The 21,962-nt window shown below is 44.7% G+C and overlaps 1 protein-coding gene across 6 annotated transcripts in view; it reads left to right on the top strand.

Annotated features, from left to right (window-relative positions):
- The window catches only part of SPATA13 (spermatogenesis associated 13), a 340,694-nt gene that overhangs the window by 267,118 nt on the left and 51,614 nt on the right, over positions 1 to 21,962 (top strand). For 4 of the 6 annotated variants that reach the window (XM_053208260.1, XM_027064551.2, XM_027064552.2 and 1 more), the window contains one exon: positions 20,222 to 20,587. The exons of 1 other annotated variant lie outside the window; for it this stretch is intronic. In XM_053208260.1, coding sequence (XP_053064235.1) covers positions 20,222 to 20,587 — 366 coding nt within the window. Of the gene's footprint in view, positions 1 to 15,720; positions 16,298 to 20,221; positions 20,588 to 21,962 lie in introns of those variants that run through there. One more of the 6 variants, XM_027064554.2, reaches the window with a different exon arrangement.

Here is a 21,962-nt window from a genome sequence, read left to right as displayed (position 1 = left end):
TGAATTTAGGGTAAAGAATCTGTACGTTCCTTGGTAAGCACCACAGAGTCAAGGATATTTTTGAATAGAGAAGAGCCAAGCAGAACTGTGTTTTGAGGAAGTTAATCCACCATCGGTAAAGAAGAGAATTGGAAAGAAAAGTGACCAGGGAGAAAGCTAGCAGGAATTTATTGCCAAAGAGAGCTCAGAGGTAATAAGGTTCTAAAAATGTGGAGATGGAAATAGAATATATAAGGAAGGAAGAGGAGTGAATGAAACAACGCATTATAAAGACTAATGTACCTTGTCATTCAGTATTTACCTGCCTGCTTTGTAGGCCAAACATAGAGAAAAGAAAGAGTTAAAGAAAATAGCTATTCTTGTTCCGATAAGATTCATATTCTAATTGATAGACTGGAACGGATACAGATATTATGATGTAGTGTGACGTTTCCAGTGAGGAACATACAAAGTACCACGAAAGCACCAAAGACAGAATTATTAACTCTGGATAAAGAGTTGTATAACTGGAGGAAGACAGTTGAGTGGGGTCTTGAAAAAAGACGCAGGGGGCAGCACTTGAGGGGCTGCAGGGTTTTTAGGCCAAGTGGAAGAGTGTGCGGGAGGGACAGGTACTATAGACATAGGGAGAAAGTCAGCCAGAGGAGTTATCTAAGCCTTCTTTTCCTCCCTGTAAACGGGGGGTGGCCAGGGTACCTGCCCGTCACATGGGGTTGTTGTGAAGATAAGATGAGGTGATGCAGGTGGAGAACTCCACACTGAGCTTTGCATATAGTAAGTGTCCCCAAAGATGATAATCTGTGGTGCGAAGGGAACTGCACGTTCTCTTTGTACCGGGTGGGTGGTTGGGCGGAGAAGTGGGAGATAAGATTGTAAAAATAGGTCTTACGAAGTTAGGAAAGCCCTTGCTTGGAGTTTGGACTTTACCCTGCAAGCAGTAGGAAGCCACAGAGGTGTTTACCAGGAACCACAGAAGGGGACGAGCTCCGTAGAGAGGATTGGTGTGGGGGCAGTCCTGGGACAGAACAGTCCTCAGTAGTCTAGTCCAGAGGAGATGAGATCTGTGCTAAAACCATGGTAAGGGAGAGGAGGGTTTGCATCTCAAAATGATCTCACAGTTTATTTATTAAAAGATAACTTTTTCAGCGCTGTATTTATTTTTGACAGAGAGAAAGAGAGAGCAAGCATGAGTGGGGGAGGGGCAGAGAGAGAGGGAGACCCAGAATCCGAAGCAGGCTCCAGGCTCTGAGTCGTTAGCACAGAGCCCGCCGCGGGGCTCGAACTCACGGACCGTGAGATCATGACCTGAGCCGAAGTCGGACGCTTAACCGACTGAGCCACCCAGGCACCCCTCACAGTTTATATTTTTAACCAGCATTTGAATGTTTTGGGGGAGAGCGAAGTCAAAGGTGATGAGTGATTCAGAGGATGCTTTTGTGTTGGAATCAGTAGTCAAGCCATGAAAACAAAAAAACCAGAGCTGAATTTAGGTTATTATCCTAGCCCTTCCACAAACATTCTGGCTCCTTCCTTTTCTAAGCCTCCGTTTACTCAAACACTCCAGTGTTTTAGGATTTTATCATTTTCTTCCTCAGGGATTTGTAGCTTCAAAATTGTTGGAAGCCATCATACAATCCGATCTTCTACAGTTAAAGCGATTGAGCGCCTGACTGGGGGATTTTGTAGTATACGTGTTGTTACCACGTGGGGTTTTAGCTTGCCCACCACCCACTGGGGTGGCCCCCACCCCAGAAGCCCTACTTGCGTTTTTGTTCCTGCCTCAGAAAAAGGAGGGTATTTTGTGGCACCACAAGGTACAGTGTCACTAAAGTAAAACTTCCTTCCGACTTACAGTACCGGAATAATCCAGTAGGTGAGCAGGGGCTAACATCAGGCCTGGTTGCAATGTGCATTACAAATTGTGGGGTTTGATGATGATGATGATGACGATGGGTACTTAACGCATAATGATAGCGGCAAAGGTCTGTTTTTCATGTGACTTATTCAGAGATACAGATACCTCACATCATTTTGACTCTTTGCAAATTTCTCAGGCATGACTGTTTGGGTTACTCACGCAGCTAGTTGAGAGATTTAAACAATTCTTCTGGAGATTACGAGTTATCCACAGCTATGTCACAGAACCATCCCTAGAATCAGAAAGATGAGGTCGCACATATAGAAGTGAATGTAATGACCCTAGAAAGTCTGCCCAAGGCTTTTTAGGAGTTTTATTGAGGTATAATTTACATAACATGAAACTCCCCAATTGTGAGTATACAGCTTAATGATTTTTAGGAAATTGATAGAGTTGTGTAGGCCCTGCCACAGTCAAGTTATAGAACCCTTCCACCCCCCCAGAAAGGTCCCCCATGCCCTCTGATGTCATTTCCTGCTCCCAGTAAAGACCTAGGCAACTACTGATCTGCACTCTTGTCTCGATATTTTTTTTAAGTGAGCAGTTCAGCGGTTTGTCGTAAATTTGTTGGAGTCATGCATCGCATCACCACTGTAGTTTTAGAACATTTCCATCACCCCTGAAGGAGACTTGGCTACTTTCACCCAGTGTATTGCTTTCAAAGCTCATTCACGTCGCAGCACACATCAGCACTTCATTTCTCTTCTAAGGCTGACTGATAATCGGTTGTGTGGATAATCCCACACTTTGTTCATCCTCTCACCAGTTGTTAGACGTTTGAGTTCTTGCCACTTTGGGGCTGCTATGAATACTTGTGCACAACTTGTATGGACATATTTTTCCATCCTCTTGGGTAGATAGGTAGGAGGTGAGTTTCTGGGTTGTTCGGTGCTTCTGTGTTTAACCATTTCAGGAACTGCCACATTGTTTTCTAAAACAGTTGTCCCGTTGTAGATTCCCACCGGCAAAGTGTCAGGTTCCAGTTTCTCTACGTCCTTGCCAGTACTTGGTATCATCAGTAGTTTGGATTCTAGCCCTTTACGTGGGTATGTAGTGACATCTGACTTTGATTTTAGTTAGTGTTAGTGTTTCCCTAGTGACTAATGCATCTGTAATGACGAGCATCTTCTTTATTAGCCATTCATTTATCTTATTTGGTGAAGTGTCTTTTCAGATCTTTTGCTCTAAGTTCACTGCATTTTTGGTTTCATTGAGCAGTAAGATTTCTTTATATATTCTGGATACAAGTTTTTTACCAGATACATGTCTTGCAAATGTTTTCTCACCATCCCTGGGTTGTCTTTTCTTTTCTTTTTTTTTTTTTTTTTTTTTCAAGTTTTTAAAATATTTATTTATTTTGAGAGAGAGAGAAAGAGAGAAACAGAGCGTGAGCAGGGGAGGGGCAGAGAGAGAGGAAGACACAGAATCTGAAGCAGGCTCCAGGCTCTGAGCTGTCAGCACAGAGCCCGATGTGGGGATTGAACCCACGAACCATGAGATCATGACCTGAGCCGAAGTCGGATGCTTAACCGACTGAGCCACCCAGGCGCCCCTGCCTCTTATTTTCTTGATTATGTCCTTTGAAGAGCAAAAATGTCTATATTGACGGAAATCACAAAGATTTTCTCCTGTCTTCTGGAAGTGTTACAGTTTTAGCTTTTACATTTACATCTATGCTGTTTTTTTTTATTTCGTTTTTGATTATAATTCTAGTATAGTTAACATACAGTGTTATATTAGTTCCAGATGCACAATAAAGTGATTTAGCAATTCTGTACATTTCTCAGTGTTCTTAACCCCCTATTTGCCCCATCCCCGTACCCACTTCCCCTCTGGTAACCATTTGTTCTCTTTAGTTGAGAATCTGTTTCTTGGTTTGCCCCCCTCTCTCTCTCTTTTTCCTTTTGTTCATTTGTTTTGTTTCTTAAATGGCAAATGGTCCATTTTTAGTTAATTTTTGTGTACAATGTGAGGTAAAGGCCTAGCTTCATTTTTTTTTTTGTCATGTGGACATTGAGTTATCCCACCTCCATTCATATCCCACCTTCAACAATTTGTTGAACGGTCCACAGTTTTCACGTTACAGAGAATATAAGTTTCCATACTCCACTGGGTTCTCAGTTTTCTCTGACATAGATGCTCTAGAACTTGAATCACGGAAATTGCAATTAAAATTGGAAAGATCATTTGAAAATATGATATTTTTTGTGCTTATTTGTTTATTTACTTTTTAATTAATTTTTTTTTTTTTTTTTTTTTTTTTTTAGAGAGAGGGAGAGAGGACACAAGCTGGAGGAGAAGGGCGGAGGGACAGAGAGGATCTTAAGCAGGCTCCACGCTCAGTATGGAGCCCAATGCAGGGCTTGGTCCCATAACCCTGGGATCATGACCTGAGCTGAAATCAAGAGTTGGATGCTCAACTGACTGAGCCACCCAGGTGGCCCCTATTTGTGCTTTTAAAGATATTTTTCTAGTGAAGTTAACATTTCGTTACGAGGACACCTGCTATACCGTATTCCCTAAGTGGGCAACCCTGGGGTGGGCATTTGTTCAGCATCACCCCGTGGGATGTCGTAAAGGGAATCGGTGTGCTTTCTGTTAGTCATCCTTGTGCTAGTTTGTGTGTAGTTTCTCCTAAGGTGTTTTGTGTTGGTTTATTTTCCTTTTTGCAGAAGAACGAAAGAGAAAAAGAGCTCTTTGCAGAAATATTATGAAATCATAAAATACAGGTCATGAGCCTAAATGTGAAGGTAGCCTTTTAACAATTAAGTCATCATTTTCGGTCTTTTTAAAAAGAAGTTTCCACTTACTCTAAAACAGATTTATGTTCATCATTACATAAACAGGGGTATATCTTTTGCAGTGGAGGTTTCAAAGTATTTCTGAATGGGTGCTCAGTGTTTGACAGGCTACTGAACTTTATATATTTAAGAAGCTACTTCTAAAATTATTTCTAGGGGCGCCTGGGTGGCGCAGTCGGTTAAGCGTCCGACTTCAGCCAGGTCACGATCTCGCGGTCCGTGAGTTCGAGCCCCGCGTCGGGCTCTGGGCTGATGGCTCAGAGCCTGGAGCCTGTTTCCGATTCTGTGTCTCCCTCTCTCTCTGCCCCTCCCCCGTTCATGCTCTGTCTCTCTCTGTCCCAAAAAAAATAAATAAACGTTGAAAAAAAAATTTTTTTTAAATAAATAAATAAATAAAATTATTTCTAAAAATGGAGAATCTAAAGAACAGTCTATACACATAATCATGTCATTCTTGAACTTTAAAGTGGCTTGTTTCTAGAACAGTTTTTGTTTGGTGAAATGTCATCAAGTAGGATTTTCCCATTAGAAACAAGGGGGTAATGGGCACCTGGCTGGTTCATTCGGTAGAGCATGCAACTCTTTGTGCCCCATATTGGGTTTAGAACTTAGCTTAAAAAAAGATTGCTTTAAAAATGAAAAAACAAGGGAGGAAGAAGGAGACAGAATTACATCCCTATATATACTGAGCAGGAGTCTAGTTTTTATAGAATTACCATAATAACCATATGTAGTCAGGTATTAGTTATAGTAATGTATCATATTCATAATTGTACCATATTAATGCTATTCCTGTTAAACTTCCTAAACAAATGAAATACTTAAATGATATGAAACGGTATTATAGTGTATCTGTTAAGGTTTTACTATTTACTTTTATTTGGTGCCTCGTTTTAATTTGTGCATAACTAATGCATAATAAGACCTTAATAAAGCTATAAAATACAGAAAAGGAGTGTCAGTATTTTGGGGGGGAAATTTTAGCTTGATGATTACGATGCCAGTATATCTTTTTCTCCTGGTTCATTTTCCTCATCTTAACTTCCCTGTAATAATTAAGATCAAAGAGCATCCAAGGTTGGGAATCACTTTTCCACACGTTCATGTGACACACAGTTGCCACGACAACTGGAAGGACTACCATAGATTTAATTGGCAGAAATGCCTAACGGCAAATTGCCACGTGTTGCTATATAAACTAAATGTTACCTGTGTTTCTCCCACCACTCACAGTCCAGGAACAAATGACCATTGGGAACGTTGCCTTCATTTAGAATAATAGCAAAGCTGGGGAGGGGGTGGGGACGCTCGGATAAGTTGCAGAGGAAAGAACACTCCCAGATGGTAAATTCCTAGGAAACCAGCACTGATGCGGTTGCCAGCCACCAATGCCAGCATTTCTGAGTGGTGGAGGAACTCTGGGATAAAAAATAGGTGGGCTTTGTAGTCGGGCTAAGTTCAAATCCTGGTTTCCCTACTAACCAGCTGTATCCTTGACCTACATAAGCCTCAGTTTCCTTAAAAATGGAGTCAATAGTACTTACCGGGATTAAATGAAATAGTGCTTAGGAGACACCACAATGCCTGGAACACATTAAACTCAATAAAGCTGGCTTTATCATAATCACAATCTTTGTTATCGTTAAGATTGGTGCTTTTGGTCAGATACTTCAACACAGACCAGTTAAACTTTGCAAATTACTTCTGATTGTCTAACTGGAGTTTCTCAAAGTTTGGAATGAAGATACAAGCTAACAGTACAGATCCTTGAGGCCACCTGGAGCTACTGAATTCGAATCACTGGAGTCCAGATCCGGTAATCAGGACTCTTAACATGCTACCCGGGGGAATTATTTTTGCCCCACTGAAGTTTGAGATCTGCTGTCCAGGCTGAGGCTCTAGGTATTAAGTTTGTGGGCTCCTCTAGGTTTTAAGTGTCCTGTTTTTTAGGTTTGGGCTTTTCTCTTCGCAGATGTACCCCAGTTAACTCTTGTTTTAGGTAAGAGTTGTTCCTGAAAAAGTTAAAAGGTAGCCTACAATCCTGTTTCTCTCATTGAACTGTATTAATCAGTTGGATGTGAATTTATATTACCAAATGGATATGAATTCATACAGAATACAAACATTTCCTTTTGGCAAAAGACTGAAATTAAAACTTTTTAATCAAGAAATGGTGGTATAAAGAATTTGCTCTGATGCGTGTTGAGAAGGTGCTCCCGGCTGGCTCCGTCGATGGGGCATGCAACTCTTGATCTTAAGGTTGTGAGTTTGAGCCCCACGTTGGGTGTAGAGATTACTTAAAAAAAAAAAAAAAAAAAAAAATTTTAACATTTGTTTATTTTTGAGACAGAGAGAGACAGAGCGTGAACGGGGGAGGGGCAGAGAGAGAGGGAGACACAGAACCGGAAGCAGGCTCCAGGCTCTGAGCCATCAGCCCAGAGCCCGACGCGGGGCTCGAACTCACGGACCGTGAGATCGTGACCTGAGCTGAAGTCAGACGCTTAACCAACTGAGCCACCCAGGCGCCCCCGCAAAAAAACAATTTTAAGAATCTAAAAAAAAAAATATGTTGAGCAGTTGCTCCACCCACTGCTGGAAACCGGAATTTTACCAACTCATTTGGAAGTCTAAAAATGTAATTGTCTCTTGGGGCACCTGGCTGGCCCAGTCAAGTTAAGTGTCCAACTTTGGCCCACATCATGATCTCATGGTTTGTGAGTGTGAGCCCTGAGTCGGGCTCTGTGCTGACAGCTCAGAGCCTGGAGCCTGCTTTGGATTCTGTGTCTCCTTCTCTCTCTGCCGCTCGCTCTCGCGCTCTCGCTCTCTCTCTCTCTCTCTCTCTCTCTGAAAAAAAAAAAAGTAATTGTCTCTTAAAAATAAAAGTATCAGTAAAAAAATAGATTAGAAATACAAGTATCAGTAGTAACCTCTTGCATTTATATAACAGTTTTAAAGCTAATAAAAGTCACATAACATTGTTGCATTGGGTTTTCATAGCCGCCCTGCGAAGTAGGCCAGCATTTTTGTATTTGCCTTAAGAGATGGGTAAACTGAGGCTTAGAAAGGTTGTAAGACCCTTCTGCCAGAGTCACACAGCCGCTGAGTGGCAGCTGGGCCTAGAACCAGGTCTCAGAATGGGGAGGAAAGCCCAAAAAACACCATCTGCTTGGCAGCTGGCACATAGAATTAAATTCTAGCCATTTGCTAGTTTCCAGATCTTTGGTGGAATCTCATCATGTCTCTTATTTGTAAAACAGAAGCCTGTAAGTATCTACTGCGTAGGTTGTTTTAATTAAATGAGATGGGATTCGTAAAGGCCCTGTTTCCAACACTGGTATATTTGATACATTTCCATTCCATTTTCTCTTTTGACTCCCATGATTGGCGTTCTTCCCACTGAGCGTGGGCCAGTTCCTGCCACAGTTAGTCTTGCCCAAGTCAGAGCCTTTCCTCTTCGTTTTCTTCTAGGTGAGGTTTTTTTGGCTACTGAGGATGGGCTCAGCAGCTCAGCTTAGCTTCCGGCAGCTTCTTTTGGTAGTTGACTTGACACAGGGTTGAAGCACGCCACCTTGGACAGTGGACAGTGGTGCGACCCTAGGTCTGTGTACCACCATTTCATGTAGGTCAGCCCCACAGGTGGGGAGACAGGAGGCCTGGAGCCTTAAATACAGTTTGTGACTGAGGTCAGGTGTTCCAGCCCCGTTCTCCAATATGTAATATACATTATTGCACATTTGCTTATAACAAACTTCTGTTGTATACTTGGTGTTATATTTTTACTCTTTTTGTGTTATAAATTATTTATCTATAATTCTCCCACTGGCAAGTTTTGAATTAAACTTTTTCAAGATGTTTTGTTTGCACCAGGACACGTTCTCAGATCCCTCAGTAGAAATAAAGAGAAATGCCACTGGTGCCGTCTGCAGGTCTCGCCTTACCGTTGCGACCGTCCCTGTACAGACAGGCCAGGCACTCACCGCAGAAGCGTTCTTGGTGAACAACACATCCAATTTAGGGTCAGTGTTTTCTTGATTAGGTTCATTGGCTGGACCCTTGCAAGTTTACTCATTTATTTGTTTTTAAAGTTTATTCATTTTGAGAGACACAGAGAGAGCGCAAGCCGGGCCTGATGCGGGGCTCGAACTAATGAAACGGTAAGGTCATGGCCAGAGCCTGAATCAAGAGTCGGATGCTCAACCGACTGAGCCACCCAGGGCTCGAACTAATGAAACGGTAAGGTCATGGCCAGAGCCTGAATCAAGAGTCGGATGCTCAACCGACTGAGCCACCCAGGGCTCGAACTAATGAAACGGTAAGGTCATGGCCAGAGCCTGAATCAAGAGTCGGATGCCCAACCGACTGAGCCACCCAGGTGCCCCTGGACCCTTGCAAGTTTCGAGGCAAGTGACGCAATCCGCCATCAGTGAGTGTTGCTGGAAGAGAGAATCCATGTGATGCCATTACTTCCTCTGCCTCTTCTGGGTTCCTTCGTCCAACTCGCCGTCACTGTGTGCTCTTCGCTTGTTGCCTCCTGTTCGCCTTCTCTCTTTCTCCTTCCAGCACAGTAATGCCGCAAGCGTCGACTGAAATACAGAAGAGAGGTTTTCTTCAAAGTCCCAAACCTTTCTTTTTACATTCTGTTGCCAGCAGAGGACACTTCCTTTTGGAAAAGATCCCATTACCTTGTAGTTCGCATGCCTGAAACTAAGTAGGGCGCCTCCAAGACGGGTTGTTGACAAGAAGGGGAGGAAAGCTGCAGTCAGTTTGCTTTCAGGGCGGCCCAGTTCAAGCGGCTATGAAGGAGACAGGAACGGATGGTTGTTCCCTGATCTGGAACATGGTTACGGGTTTCGAAATACTTGGTGGTAATAACTAAGCAATAACTTAGACCAGGCTCATTTTTATAAACTCACACCTGAATGTAGAGAGGGAACAGCTTCTTCGCCACCCAGAACTGTCCATTAATTCGCTCATTTATCTGTCCATCAACTCAGCCATTCACCCCTTTATACATGCATGAAGCATTTTTAATTACTCATGGTTTGTGAAGTTGCTATTCCGCATTTTAATCCAGAAACCCTTGGTTTTCGTGATTCTGAAGTCACGTGGGGCCATTGATTTGAATGTTTGTTTGCTGTCATTCATGGCTGGACATGCCAGCAATGCTGTGAACAGACATTTCTCTCCATCTTCTTCCGCTAGAGAATCAGCCGGGACCTCGTCGTCTGCTGCCCACTTTTCTTCACCCTCTTGTCCTGGGTCCTTTTACCTTCTCTGTACAAGAAAAGTCAAAACAGATTAGGAAAAAAATCTATAATGTTCAAAAGGGTTTAGAAAAACAGTGGATTTCTAATAGATTCAAATCTAAAACATGGTTCATGATTTTGGAATATTTAGTTGTGCTCAGTAAGTACTTGGAAAAGAGGAAAGTAAGTTAGTTTTTATAAAATCATGCTTTTTAGAAGTTTAAAAAAAGAAAGTTTGAGTAGACCTCTGTATTCCTCAGCATGCATTTCAGAGATATATTTCAAGATGTTAAGATGGGATCATTGTATATGTTAATTTTATAATATGATGGTTTTAAAATATGTCTTCACTCTGGGGGCGCCTGGGTGGCTCAGTTGGTTAAGCGTCCGACTTCAGCTCAGGTCATGATCTTGTGGTTCGTGAGTTCGAGCCCCGCGTCGGGCTCGGTGCCGACAGCTCAGAGCCTGGAGCCTGCTTCGGATCCTGTGTCTCCCTCTCTCTCTCTGCCCCTCCCCTGCTCGCACTCTGTCTCTCTCTCTGAAAAATGTGTCTTCACTCTTAATGAGTCCAGGCATAAAGTACAGCTTACAGTTCTATTATTTTCTCTGCTTGGGTGTCAAACTCACCACCGTCTTGCCACTGTTGACTTAGTAGTATGGTCTGAGTTTTTAGATAAGCCCAGAAAATGGAATTGCCTTAGGTGATTATTACACAGATTATTTCCCCTGGGGGGGGAAATTCCTCATCAGCCCTGTGCTCACACAGGGTCAGTGGTGACCGCCCTCCCGCGATGTCAGGGGCATGGGGCATGGTCAGGATGGGGCTCACCACAGTCACGCAGACCTCATTTCTTGATTTTGCATAAAATGAGGATGACCTCAGCTACACTGCTTTCTCAGTCTGGTATTCTAAGTCGTCAGTGGTGTCTAAAATGTTCATACTTGGGGCACCTGGGTGGCTCAGTCGGTTGGGCGTCCGACTTCAGCTCAGGTCACGATCTCGCGGTCCGTGAGTTCGAGCCCCGCGTCGGGCTCTGGGCTGATGGCTCAGAGCCTGGAGCCTGCTTCCGATTCTGTGTCTCCCTCTATCTCTGACCCTCCCCCGTTCACGCTCTGTCTCTCTCTGTCTCAAAAATAAATAAAAAATTTTTAAAATAAAAAAAAAAATAAAATGTTCATACTTAAGTGCCTTCTTAACGCGTACAGAATCGGGCTAAGCGTATTAAATTGTGTTCCCTCATGAACCTCAATATTTGCATTTCTAGTGAATGAGCGATTCTGCCTATAAAACAAGTTGTAGATTCACCAGCTCTGTTTTAGCATTTTTATCATCAGTTTCACCAGGCAAGGACAGTTGAAGTCCACTGCACTCCCGTTTTACTTCAAGGGCGTTAAGAAGCATTAATATATTTTTAAATGTTTTTAATACTGTATAATATTTTTCTTAGCAAATGACCTATCTATCCCCTGAACCCAAGGGACAAGGCCACAGTTTTCCAGATTGCATTTGTTTCTTTTCTTCTCTCTTTTTCTTTAGTTTTTAAGAGGTGTGTCAAAATTCTCTATGTGTGTGTAATCTCATTTGCTAACGATCAGAACAGTTTTTGGTTAATCATTTGTGTTTCATTTGCTGTCAGAATTCCAACAACCACTGTCTTCCTACAGCTTGGAACCTTGTGTCTTAAAGATATAGCTTGTTAGTAAGAATGTCACCCAGCATTAACATGTATTTGTGCCCCTGAGCCACAGAAGGACACATCCAGTAAATACGTTCCCACTTTCCTTCTGTTTCTTGCCCAGGCCCCGTCCACCTCCAGGCTAAGTCCAAATCTGGGGTCTAAGACGGGAAGGGACAAGTTTATGATGGTGTCTGTCCCTTCCCGGCATGGTCCCTGAACTAGAGGAAACTTTGAAAGGTGGAGCGGAGCCAGCCTGACCATGCATGATTTTTAAGGTGGTCGTTAGGTGAGTGATGAGTGTTTGGCCAGTTACTTATTTCATACTAAGTCAGAGGCTGCCTCTTTCCTCTCCTTGCTCGGGTCACCGTAGAAGTCCCTCAGCCTTACTGTTTATTCCTGAACTAGCCTAAGTGTGGTGGGAAAAGACGTGTGCACCCTAGAAAGTTAGGGAGACAGAATTAGAACACCCAGGTGGTGGGAGGGCTATTTTTAACATGCACCCCTACAATGCTGGTCCAGTCCCTGCCATCCCTGTAATGCTAGAACAGTCCCTGCCACCTCCGTAATGCTAAAACAGTCCCCGCCATCCCTGTAAGGCTGGTACGGTCCCCGCCATCCCCTTAATGCTAGTACAGCCCCTGCCCCCCCCCCCCCCCCCCCCCCGCCACCACCAGCAAGGTCTGTAAAAGAAAAGGAAGCTTTGGAGAAAGAAAGATTATTCCACCCGCGTTCTAAAAATTCAGGAGAAGAAACCAAACATGACTCAGGAAGTCAAACAAAACCCCAGTGTTTGCGTTCCGTATGTGATCAGTTTAAGGGAAAAGTGTGGGCCACGAGGGGAGAGAAGGGAGTGGAGCTGAGAACAAGAGTAAAGGTGAGATGTGATACGGGAAACGGGAGGAAGCAGCAGAGACGAAGAGTCTGGGGAAACGGGCTTGTGCACACACTGATGAGGACCTACCAGCAGCCCAGAGAGGAAGTGCGAGGGGAAGCAGCATCCGGAAGTGGAGAGATGTAGAAGTGATGAGCACACCGAGGCTTTTTATGGAGCGACGCTACCGAGGTCCGGTGTTTGTGCAAGTTGCTGCTGAGACTTTTTGCAATAAACCGTACTGCGTCTTCCTTGTATCTATAAACGGGGGGCACGTCGTGTCTAGTGCTGGCCTTGCAAAGATGAAATTGAACGAAGTGCCTGATCTCTCACATTCCCTGTCTTTCATTAAATCTGGTGCCTTCTCTGTGAACTGGGTTCTCGTCTCCAAAATGGGTATAACAATGCCTTCTTTACTAACCTGAAAATATAATTTTAGGTAGATTAGAAATACAAATTTACGATTTCTAAGTAACTAAAACATTGTCTTTTTAGTGTTTTAACAAAAAGAGAAGAATGTCATTAGTCTCAGACTTCTTTCTAAATATGTAAAGATTTTCTTGTTCTTACTTTGAGCTCCTTAAAAAGTTGTAGCTGATCTGGGATCCTATGAGTTCCCGCCCTCACTTAGAATCGTAGGACGTATACTTATAACCCATCCCATTCCAAGCACTCTATAATCCAGATAAAATACCCATACTAAAAAAAAAGGAAAAAAAAAGCCTATGGAAAATCCTTTTTATTATGATACATTAATTTAAGGGAAATTAAGTGACATCATTTAAGGGAAATTAGTGACATATAGCTTTAAATGGTGAGATGCCATTTATTTATTTATTTATGAAAGAGATCGTGTGCATACATGCGCACACACATGTGAGTGGGGGAGGGGCAGAGAGAGAGAGAGAGAGAGAGAGAGAGAATGAGAATGAATCCCAAGCAGGATCCACACCCAGCGCAAGGAGCCATCTCACGATTGTGAGATCATGACCTGAGCTGAAATCAAGAGTCGGTTGCTCAATGGACTGAGCCACCCAGGCACCCCTGAGAGAACACTTTTTAAATTTGTAATATATAAGGCCCAGAGTTATACTTCTGTGGAGTTGGAGCCCAGAGCTGGTGCTATAGACTAGTCTTAAGTGAGACTATGTAAACGGAGAGTTTTGAACCCCAGTTCATCCCAGGGCTCTGTCAGCAGAAATTTGGGAGTAGGGGCTTTAATTTCACTCCCCTGTAGGTGAAGTGTAGCATTTCCTTAAATTATGAATGTAGGCATCAAACCGGAGCGATTTTATCAACACCTGTGATTTTGTCACTCCTAGAAACCACAGATCTTTTTCATATCACTGATGTCTTAAAATCTCTTCGCTTATTCAACAGCTAAGACTCCTTCTTTCTTAAGTTTATCAACTTATTTTTTGAGAGAGTGAGTGAAAGCAGGGAAGGTGCACAGAGAGAGGGTTAGAGAAAGAGAGAGAGTGCACGTGGGGGAGGTGCGGAAAAAGGGAGATTCCCAAGCAGGCTCCGTGCTGTCAGTGCAGAGCCCGATGCGGGGCTTGGTCCCACAAACTCGTGAGATCATGACGTGAGCTGAAATCAGGAGTTGGACGCTCAAACAACTGAGCCACCCAGGCACCCCTATTGCCAGTACTCTTAATCCCTGTGTTTTGTCTATACTATTATATCAATCCTTTTAATATTCTGATAATTATATTTCAAAGTAATGAGCTTACTTTATATTTTTATTTTATGCATGTCATTGGGGAAGGGGTCTCCAGCTTTCCCCAGATGGCAGGGGCACTTACAGAGCTTCCCTTCCTGTCATTCCCCCCAGCTCCCACCCCTGCATTCCAAGAAGCCCTACAGCTGAGGGTAGGAAGACCTACCAAGTTCTATTTTCCTTCCGTACGAGCATATGCCAGGGACGCAGAGATACAGAGTGGAACGGACGGAGATTTTGAAGTCAGACAGACTGGTTGTTAAACGGGGCCGCTCTCCCTTGGCTCTGTCAACCAGAGCACGTCATCGCTCCAACGTCTGAATCGGTAGGATGTCATGAGTAGTTCTAACTCGCGGTGTGGCGGTGGGGATTAAGTAAGGGAACACATGCCGGGTGTAGTTCTGGCACATCTTGGTGGTCAAGAGCCACATCTGTCGTTACTGCCTTGCAGCACGAGTTGTCGAGATGTGTTCTCGTCCCACCTCCAGCTCCGTAGCTGTACCTGAATTCCCCATGGTGTTCGGGGCACTGAGAACCTGTGAAAACGTGGGAGGCTTGCTGATTGTATTAGTATGCGTCTTGAGAACACTTTTGGCTCGTCCAGTGTAAAAGCTCTGCTTTAGTTTTTTTTCCATCTTCTCAAAGCATCTAAATTTCCCTGCTTGTAGTATTTTCTTCTGAATCAGTTTGCCGTATTAGTTTCCTAAGGCGACTGTAACAAATTTCCAGCAACTAGATGGCGCAAAACAGTAGGCTTTTATTCTCATTGTCAGACAGGCCAGAGGTCTGGGTTCCGTTCTGGCCTCTTCCAGCTCAGGTGTTTGCTGGCAGTGCTTGGAGTTTCTTGGCTTATAGATGCACCACTCTGATCTCGGCTTCTGTCCTCCTAGGGCTTTTTTTCCTTTTTGCTTTGTGTCTAAATTTCCCTCTTTTCTAAGGACAGCAGCCGTTGGCTTAGCGCTCGCCTAATCCAGTACTTCTTCATTTTAAGTCGATCACATCTCCGAAGACTGCGTGGCTCAGTTGGTTGAGTGTCCCACCCTTGATTTCGGCTCAGGTCATCATCTCACGTTTTATGGGATCGAGCCCCACATCGGGCTCTGTGCTGACAGCGCGGAGCCTGCTTGGGATTTTCTTTCTCCTTCTCTCTCTGCCTCGCTCCCCGCTTGCACTCTCTCTCAAAATAAATAAACTTAAAAATTCTTTTTAATGTTTTATTTATTTTTGAGACAGAGAGAGACAGAGCATGAGCAGGGGAGGGGCAGAGAGAGAGGGAGACACAGAATCCGAAGCAGGGTCCAGGCTCCGAGCCATCAGCCCAGAGCCCGACGCGGGGCTCGAACTCACGGACCGTGAGATCGTGACCTGAGCCGAAGTCAGACGCTTAACTGAGCCACCCAGGCGCCCCCTTAAAAATTTTTTAAAAAAGAGATCATATTCACAGGTACTGGGGGTTGGGGCTTCAACATACCTGTTATGAGAGGGGAGGGCAGAATTCAACCCACAACTCTTGCTATTTAATCCTATATACTTCCTTTAGACCAAGCTTCTAAATGGATATATACGTGACATCAGGGTTTTTGGTGCCAGTCTTTTTCCTGTGTTAATAATTTACTCTCACTGTAGTTTCAAAAAATGTTTTGAAGTATCTCACTGGAGGTATTAAGATCTACCTTGGCTTTTTACTTTTGGGAAGCAAAGGAAGGAACCTTGTGTGGGAAGAAAAAAATGCAGGGCTCCTGAGTAGGGAAAGTACTTTACAACTGTCCAGAGAAGCAAGAGTTAAAAGGTCAGCCACTCCACTGCAGAGTTTGTTTACAAAGGCTTATGACTTGGGTGTGAATTGGCCAATCAAGCTTGGAGCCCTGGATTGATCTGAAGCTCTGGCTGCTGGGCTGCTGGACTGTGAGAAGCCGCGGTGGGCATACCTCTGGCATGGCCGCTCAGCACCCTCACTGTCACGTCTTAAAGGCCAGAAAGAATCTGAGACAGCACGGATATGGTCAACTGCTTGTTCCTTCAGTGTGTCTGTAGGCCACCACCAGCTGTGGCGGAGTCTGGGGTAGGTTGTAACTTGTCGGGGAATGTTGGCGGCGGTGGCGGTGGCGGGGGTTTGTAGTTGCAGGTATGATCCTGTGATCACAGTCAAACCGTGTTCCCTGGAATGCACCTCGGTCTATTTCGGAAGTACACAGACTTTGCCAAAAGGAGATTCAGTTTTAAAACATGCATCAAAGCTCAAATTTGTTTTTACAAGGGATGTAAGTCTCTTCTGGCTAAAGATCACTGTCTCTCCCTCTTGCTAGGAGTAAAGGGGACATTTCGATTGTATATATTGCCCTGTTAACTAATTTTTGCAATGCCACGTAGAAAGGCTGGTTTCTCCTTTTATCTCTTCAGTGGGACTGCAGAAATAGTTCTAGTAGAATCGCTGTTCTTAGGTATATCCTGTGCCCCACCCCCCCCCCCACCCCCACCCCAGTGGGAGCAGTAGCTGACACTTGAGGCAGTACGTGTTAAAGGGATCATCCCTGGCACGTCTCCTGCTCTGTCATTTCCTGCTTTGAGCATACCTGCTTTTATCCAGCCTCCTCACTTCCTGGAGTGTGTTTTGGTCTCAGAAGGATTTCTTACCTGAACAACCAAGACAACCTCTTGTTTTCCTACGCCCATTTCCTTGTTTTCCTGTCTGCATTAGCAAAGCTTCAGTGAGGCATGTCACATGTTGCATAAGTGCAAAAAAAACCACAACAACAAAAAAAACCCAAACCCAACAAAAAAAATCCCCCCAAAACAAACAAACCAAAAAACCACATGTAGAGTTGTTACCAGCCAGACTACTCATTGCCTGTAATTTTGTTTTGCTTCTGGACCTTTCTAACACCTTGTTTCTGAACCTTTTAATTCTTGTGTGCTTAAATTGTGCCATTTGGTTTAATAATGTAGTTAAACTCTCCATAATAATCCTGTTTTTCATATGCAGTGAAAAAAATAATAGTGTTTCATGATTTCTCATATTTTCCCTTGGTGTAGTGTCAGAGAGGAAAGACCCGCCCCCCCCCGCCCCCTTAGGCTTACTACGTGGGGAGCGTGGAATTAAACTGACTGACAAAAGACAGTAGCAAGAGAAAAGACGGGTTTTTCTTCATGTGAACCAGTGGGAGTTCACAGGAAAAAGTGACTCCAGCAAGTGGTTAGAGATGGAGGTATATATCCCCTCTTATGAGGGGCAGGGGAGCTGGAGAGGGCACTTATGGGAAACCCAGTGATTTAGGAAAGATAAAGGGGCCTGTGGGACAGCAAACGGGAGGTCTGATAGTTTTGTGGCAACGTCTGCTGAGACTTTTCCTCTCAGCTGATAAGAGTCACATCTTCCCTGGTTAGAAGAAAGAAAATCCTATCCCAAGACAATGGATTTACGACTACTGAGTTCTTTTCTTTCTTTTTTTTTTAATGTTTATTTTTTGAGGGAGAGAGAGACAGAGCATGAGCTGGGGAGGGGCAGAGAGAGAGGGAGACACAGACTCTGAAGTGGGCTCCAGGCTCCGGGCTGTCAGCCCAGAGCCTGATGCGGGGCTCCAACCCCATGAACTACGAATTCATGACCTGAGCTGAAGTCGGACGCTTAACTCACGGAGCCACCCACGTGCCCCGACTGCTGAGTTCTTTTGGGACCTCTGCTTTCAGGGAGATAAGAGAGTTCGGGGTGGGGGGGGAGCCTATTCTTAAATACCTTCAGCTTAGAACAGTTTTCATGCCACAGTGGTGCACTCTGGACCCCTCTGCAGTGACTTGATTGAAACATGAAGTTCAGGGAGTCAGAATCAGCAGGTAGCAAGGTAAGCAGTGATTGCTAGTACTCATTAGCTTTTGAGCAGAGGTAACTTGCTACAGTGGGAAAATTTTGCACAATTATGCACACTTATGCAAATTTGCACAATTACGCAAATCATTACACAAATTATGAGGCCCACATTTCAGTGTCTCTGTTGCTGCTGATTGGCCATGTGGCCCTGGGCAAGTCACTTAACTTCCCTGGGTTTTGATTTTCCTGATCTGAAAAATGATGGTGGTGGAGTAGAGTGTCCATAAATCTCTTTCTGCTCTCTTTGCTTTTCATCAGATTTTTCTTTAAATTTTTTGTAACATTTATTTATGTTGGGGGAGAGGAGCAGAGAGAGGGAGACAGAGGATCCCAAGCAGGCTTCGCGCTGTCAGCGCAGAGCCCGATGCAGGGCTTGAACTCGGGAACCAAACTGTGAGATCATGCCGTGGGCCGAAACCAAGAGTCAGATGCTTAACGACTGAGCCACCCAGGCGCCCTATCAGATTTTTCGTAGTACAGCGGCCCCTTGAACAACACAGGTGTGAACTGTGCAGGACCACTTATGTGTGCCTTGTTTTTTCTTTTTTATAAATACAGTATAATACCATAAATATTTTCTTTATGATTTTCTTCGTATCTTTTTCTTTAGGTTACATTATTATAAAAACATAGTATATAATACACATACCAAATATGTGTTAATCAACTGTTATCAGTAAGACTTCCAGCCAACAGTGGGCTATTGGTAGTTAAGTTTTAGGGAAGCCGAAAGTTACAAGCCGATTTTTGACTTGCACGGTAGGTGGTGGTGCTGGGGTGGGGGTCGTTACTTGTGACCCCTGTGTTGCCCAGAAGTCAACTGTGTATGATCTTAGGGAACGTCTATATTTGAGGTCTTAGTTGCCACTGATTGGGCAGCAGCTGACCTCCTGGGCTGGGCTGGTCCTCAGGGCAGGGCCGGGCTGCTGCTCCGGGACAGTTCTGCTGGAGGTCTCTAGGCCAGGGAGGCCTGTTCTGCCTGCCCTTGAGTGACATCTCTGCCACGTGCCCTTGTCTGTCTGTATTGTTTATATCTTTTTAAAATAATGACCAGGGGTAGGAGATCTGAAGGTGTCTAGGCTCACAGGCGTGTGACCAGAGTCGGCTGCACCCTCCCTCCCATGGGCTGTGCAGCAACTGTCCTCTGACCCGGCTTTGAGGGGTCTGCTGAGACAGAGGTTATCCCCTGGCAAGGCTCAGCCTGGGGATGGTTACTCCACACACTGCTTTTTAACAGCAATAATTAACTGTGGCTGACAAGGGCTGTCACAGCATTTCCCCCACACAAGGACCCATTGTTCCCCAGTGAACCGTTGCCGAACCAAATCCCCAGACCTTAAGTAACTGGCCTGAGGTCACAAAGGTAGCTAGTGGCCCCGCCTGACTCACACAGAAGGCTGCCCATTTCCAAGCTCATAGTTCCTCTTCTGGTACATTGCATTGCCTCTGAAAAAGGTATTGGAACAATTTGAAAGTAGTGGCTAATTTAGGACCACAGACTCTCCAGCTGTGGGACTGTCTAGTCCTGAAAGGTTAGTCATTCCTTGTTTGTCCCAGATCACACAGCTAGTTAGTAGCCTGATCTGGTTCTTTGAATCCCAGGTCATTGCTCTCTCCATCAGACTTAACTTACTGAATGTCAGGCCTTAACAGCCCAGACTTAATCTTATTAAAGCACCTTCTGTTTTTAAAGATTATTGCAGGAAAATACCTTAGAGTAGCACCTAACGTGTTCCGCATTCCTTTCTCCTTCTGGGCTCCTGCATTTCCCCGTGCCATTGGTATGTGTATTTTGGGTGACACCACAGTTGAAAGTTCTTTCTAGTAACTCACAGTGGTACTTAGTTTCTTAATATCTTTTGCAGCAGCTCATTGGTCACCATACATCACTATTTAAATTACGGTCTTAATTCAGCCTGCAGTGAAAGGTGAAAGTCGTGCTTATTTTAAAGCACGTCTCAGTTACGTCTTTCTGTTACACAAATAACTTCTTAAAATAAATAAATAGATCAAGAAAGCCTTGAGGCAAGGCTAAAGAGGATGGGAGGGAGCGCATAGCTTGTTCTTTTCCAATACCTTCCTGGACATTGGTGCTCACCTAACTTGTTCGCATTTGAAAAGGTTGTGGCTGAGGAATCCTGGAGGCGGGGCTCATCAAGGGATGAAGAGAGGACAGAGGCTCAGAGGATCACCAGGAGGAAGTGGGGTTCTGGGAGAAGGTCAAGGCCCCGACCGCTCTCCGACTATGGCCAGTTGGCCAACCGAAGTCTCTCTATTCCTGAAGACTCCATTGCTGTGGACCCCCAGAAAGAGGACACTGTGGACGGGGACCAGCAGCCAAACACGGCCTCCATGGACCCTGCAGACCAGAACCCTGCCGTGGCCTGCCCCAAAGGCAGCCGGAGAAGACGCCCCATCTCTGTGATAGGCGGGGTCAGCTTCTATGGGAACAGCCAGACAGAGGAAATAGAGAGTCTTCTGACCCAAGTAAGATCTGGTGTGCTTCTGCCAAAGCTAGCAGAGGCCTCCAGCTTCCTGGCCTTTGTTCTCTGCTGCAGACTAACTAACCAGGCCGCTGCTTTTCTTTCTCCTCTCTGCTCAAGGAGGATAGACTCCCAGCCTTTCTTCCTGACTTTGGAAACACGCGCGAATTAAACTAACAATCTGGCATGTGGATGGCTTTTACTAATCTCCTGTCTCTCCTGGAGTCTCCAACAATATGTGAAACTGGTTTGCTGTTGGTTCTAAATGACCCGAGACTTGAATAAGGGGAAAGGTAGTATTGCACATTTAGTGAGCTTCATGGAAGAAGTTGTTGAAAGGGGAAGTGTCCTCCAGTGTTAAAATGTAAGGATAAGAAGAAGATAAGGAGTCGGTTTTTTAGGAGCTAAGGAAATACTTTTTTCCACCAATTTTGTGCTCTTTACCAATAGATTAGAAGTATTTATCAGTTACCCAAAGAGCACTTTGCGGCTACAAAACATTTAAATAAAGGCCCTGTTCAGGATAACATTCAGCAAATGTATTTGCTGAGATGTGGTCACGGATTCCCAGAACAGTATATGAGCGTGTGCCCGGTTTCACTTTTTGAGCTTGCTAGCTGATACTGTAAAAGACTCGAAATTCTCTTAAAAGGGAAAGCCTGTGTTGGTATTGGATTTTATGTTGAACTTCTCCCTATAAAGCCCATCCCAATGCCTTGTTTCTGGCAAGCGCTCAAATACCTCTTGTTTAATCGCGTTAAACTGAATTGAATTCGTAAGGTAAAAAAATGAAGTGGAAGAGTACCGTGAACTTCTTGTGGGAAGACGTGTCCCGCGCTAGGAAGTAATTCTGAACCAAAGCAAACTATAATCTCTCTCAGCTCAAAACGCAGTGTGGGGAAAATCGAAAGCGCTTAGAGATTATCTCACTTTGGAGCATCACGAAGGAACGCGGTGAGATAACTTTACGCGCTGTAGGCTCATTTGGGGAGTTGGGTGGGAAAGTCCTAAGATGACCTCAGGAAGGCCTACACCGACTTGGCCTCCGATTTAGTTATAGGGATGGTGCCTGTGGAAGATCAACAGGGGACATAGGCCCTTCTAAAGAGACCGGGTCGATTTGTGGAGAACCAGCTCTCTTTTAAACAAAGCTCAACTGTCACGACAGCTCAGGTGAGGAAGACTCTGGTTCCTCGAGACCTGGCGCCTGTGGTGGCAGCGCCTGATGGGCTCGCCAGCCCAAGCGTGTCGTCCGGACTTGGTCTTGGGCACCGGCCGCCCCTGGCGGCTCTGCCGGGAAGACGTCTTCCTTGTGACCCCGCCTCTGTGCGAGAGGCCACCCCTTCCTAAATCTGCTTGTCCTCTTGGACACTTTGCTC

Source organism: Acinonyx jubatus, chromosome A1 (genome assembly GCF_027475565.1).
Source record: "Acinonyx jubatus isolate Ajub_Pintada_27869175 chromosome A1, VMU_Ajub_asm_v1.0, whole genome shotgun sequence".
NCBI classification, from domain to species: domain Eukaryota; kingdom Metazoa; phylum Chordata; class Mammalia; order Carnivora; family Felidae; genus Acinonyx; species Acinonyx jubatus.
Note: the sequence above shows the minus strand (reverse complement) of the source record. Positions and strands in the feature narration are given on the sequence as shown.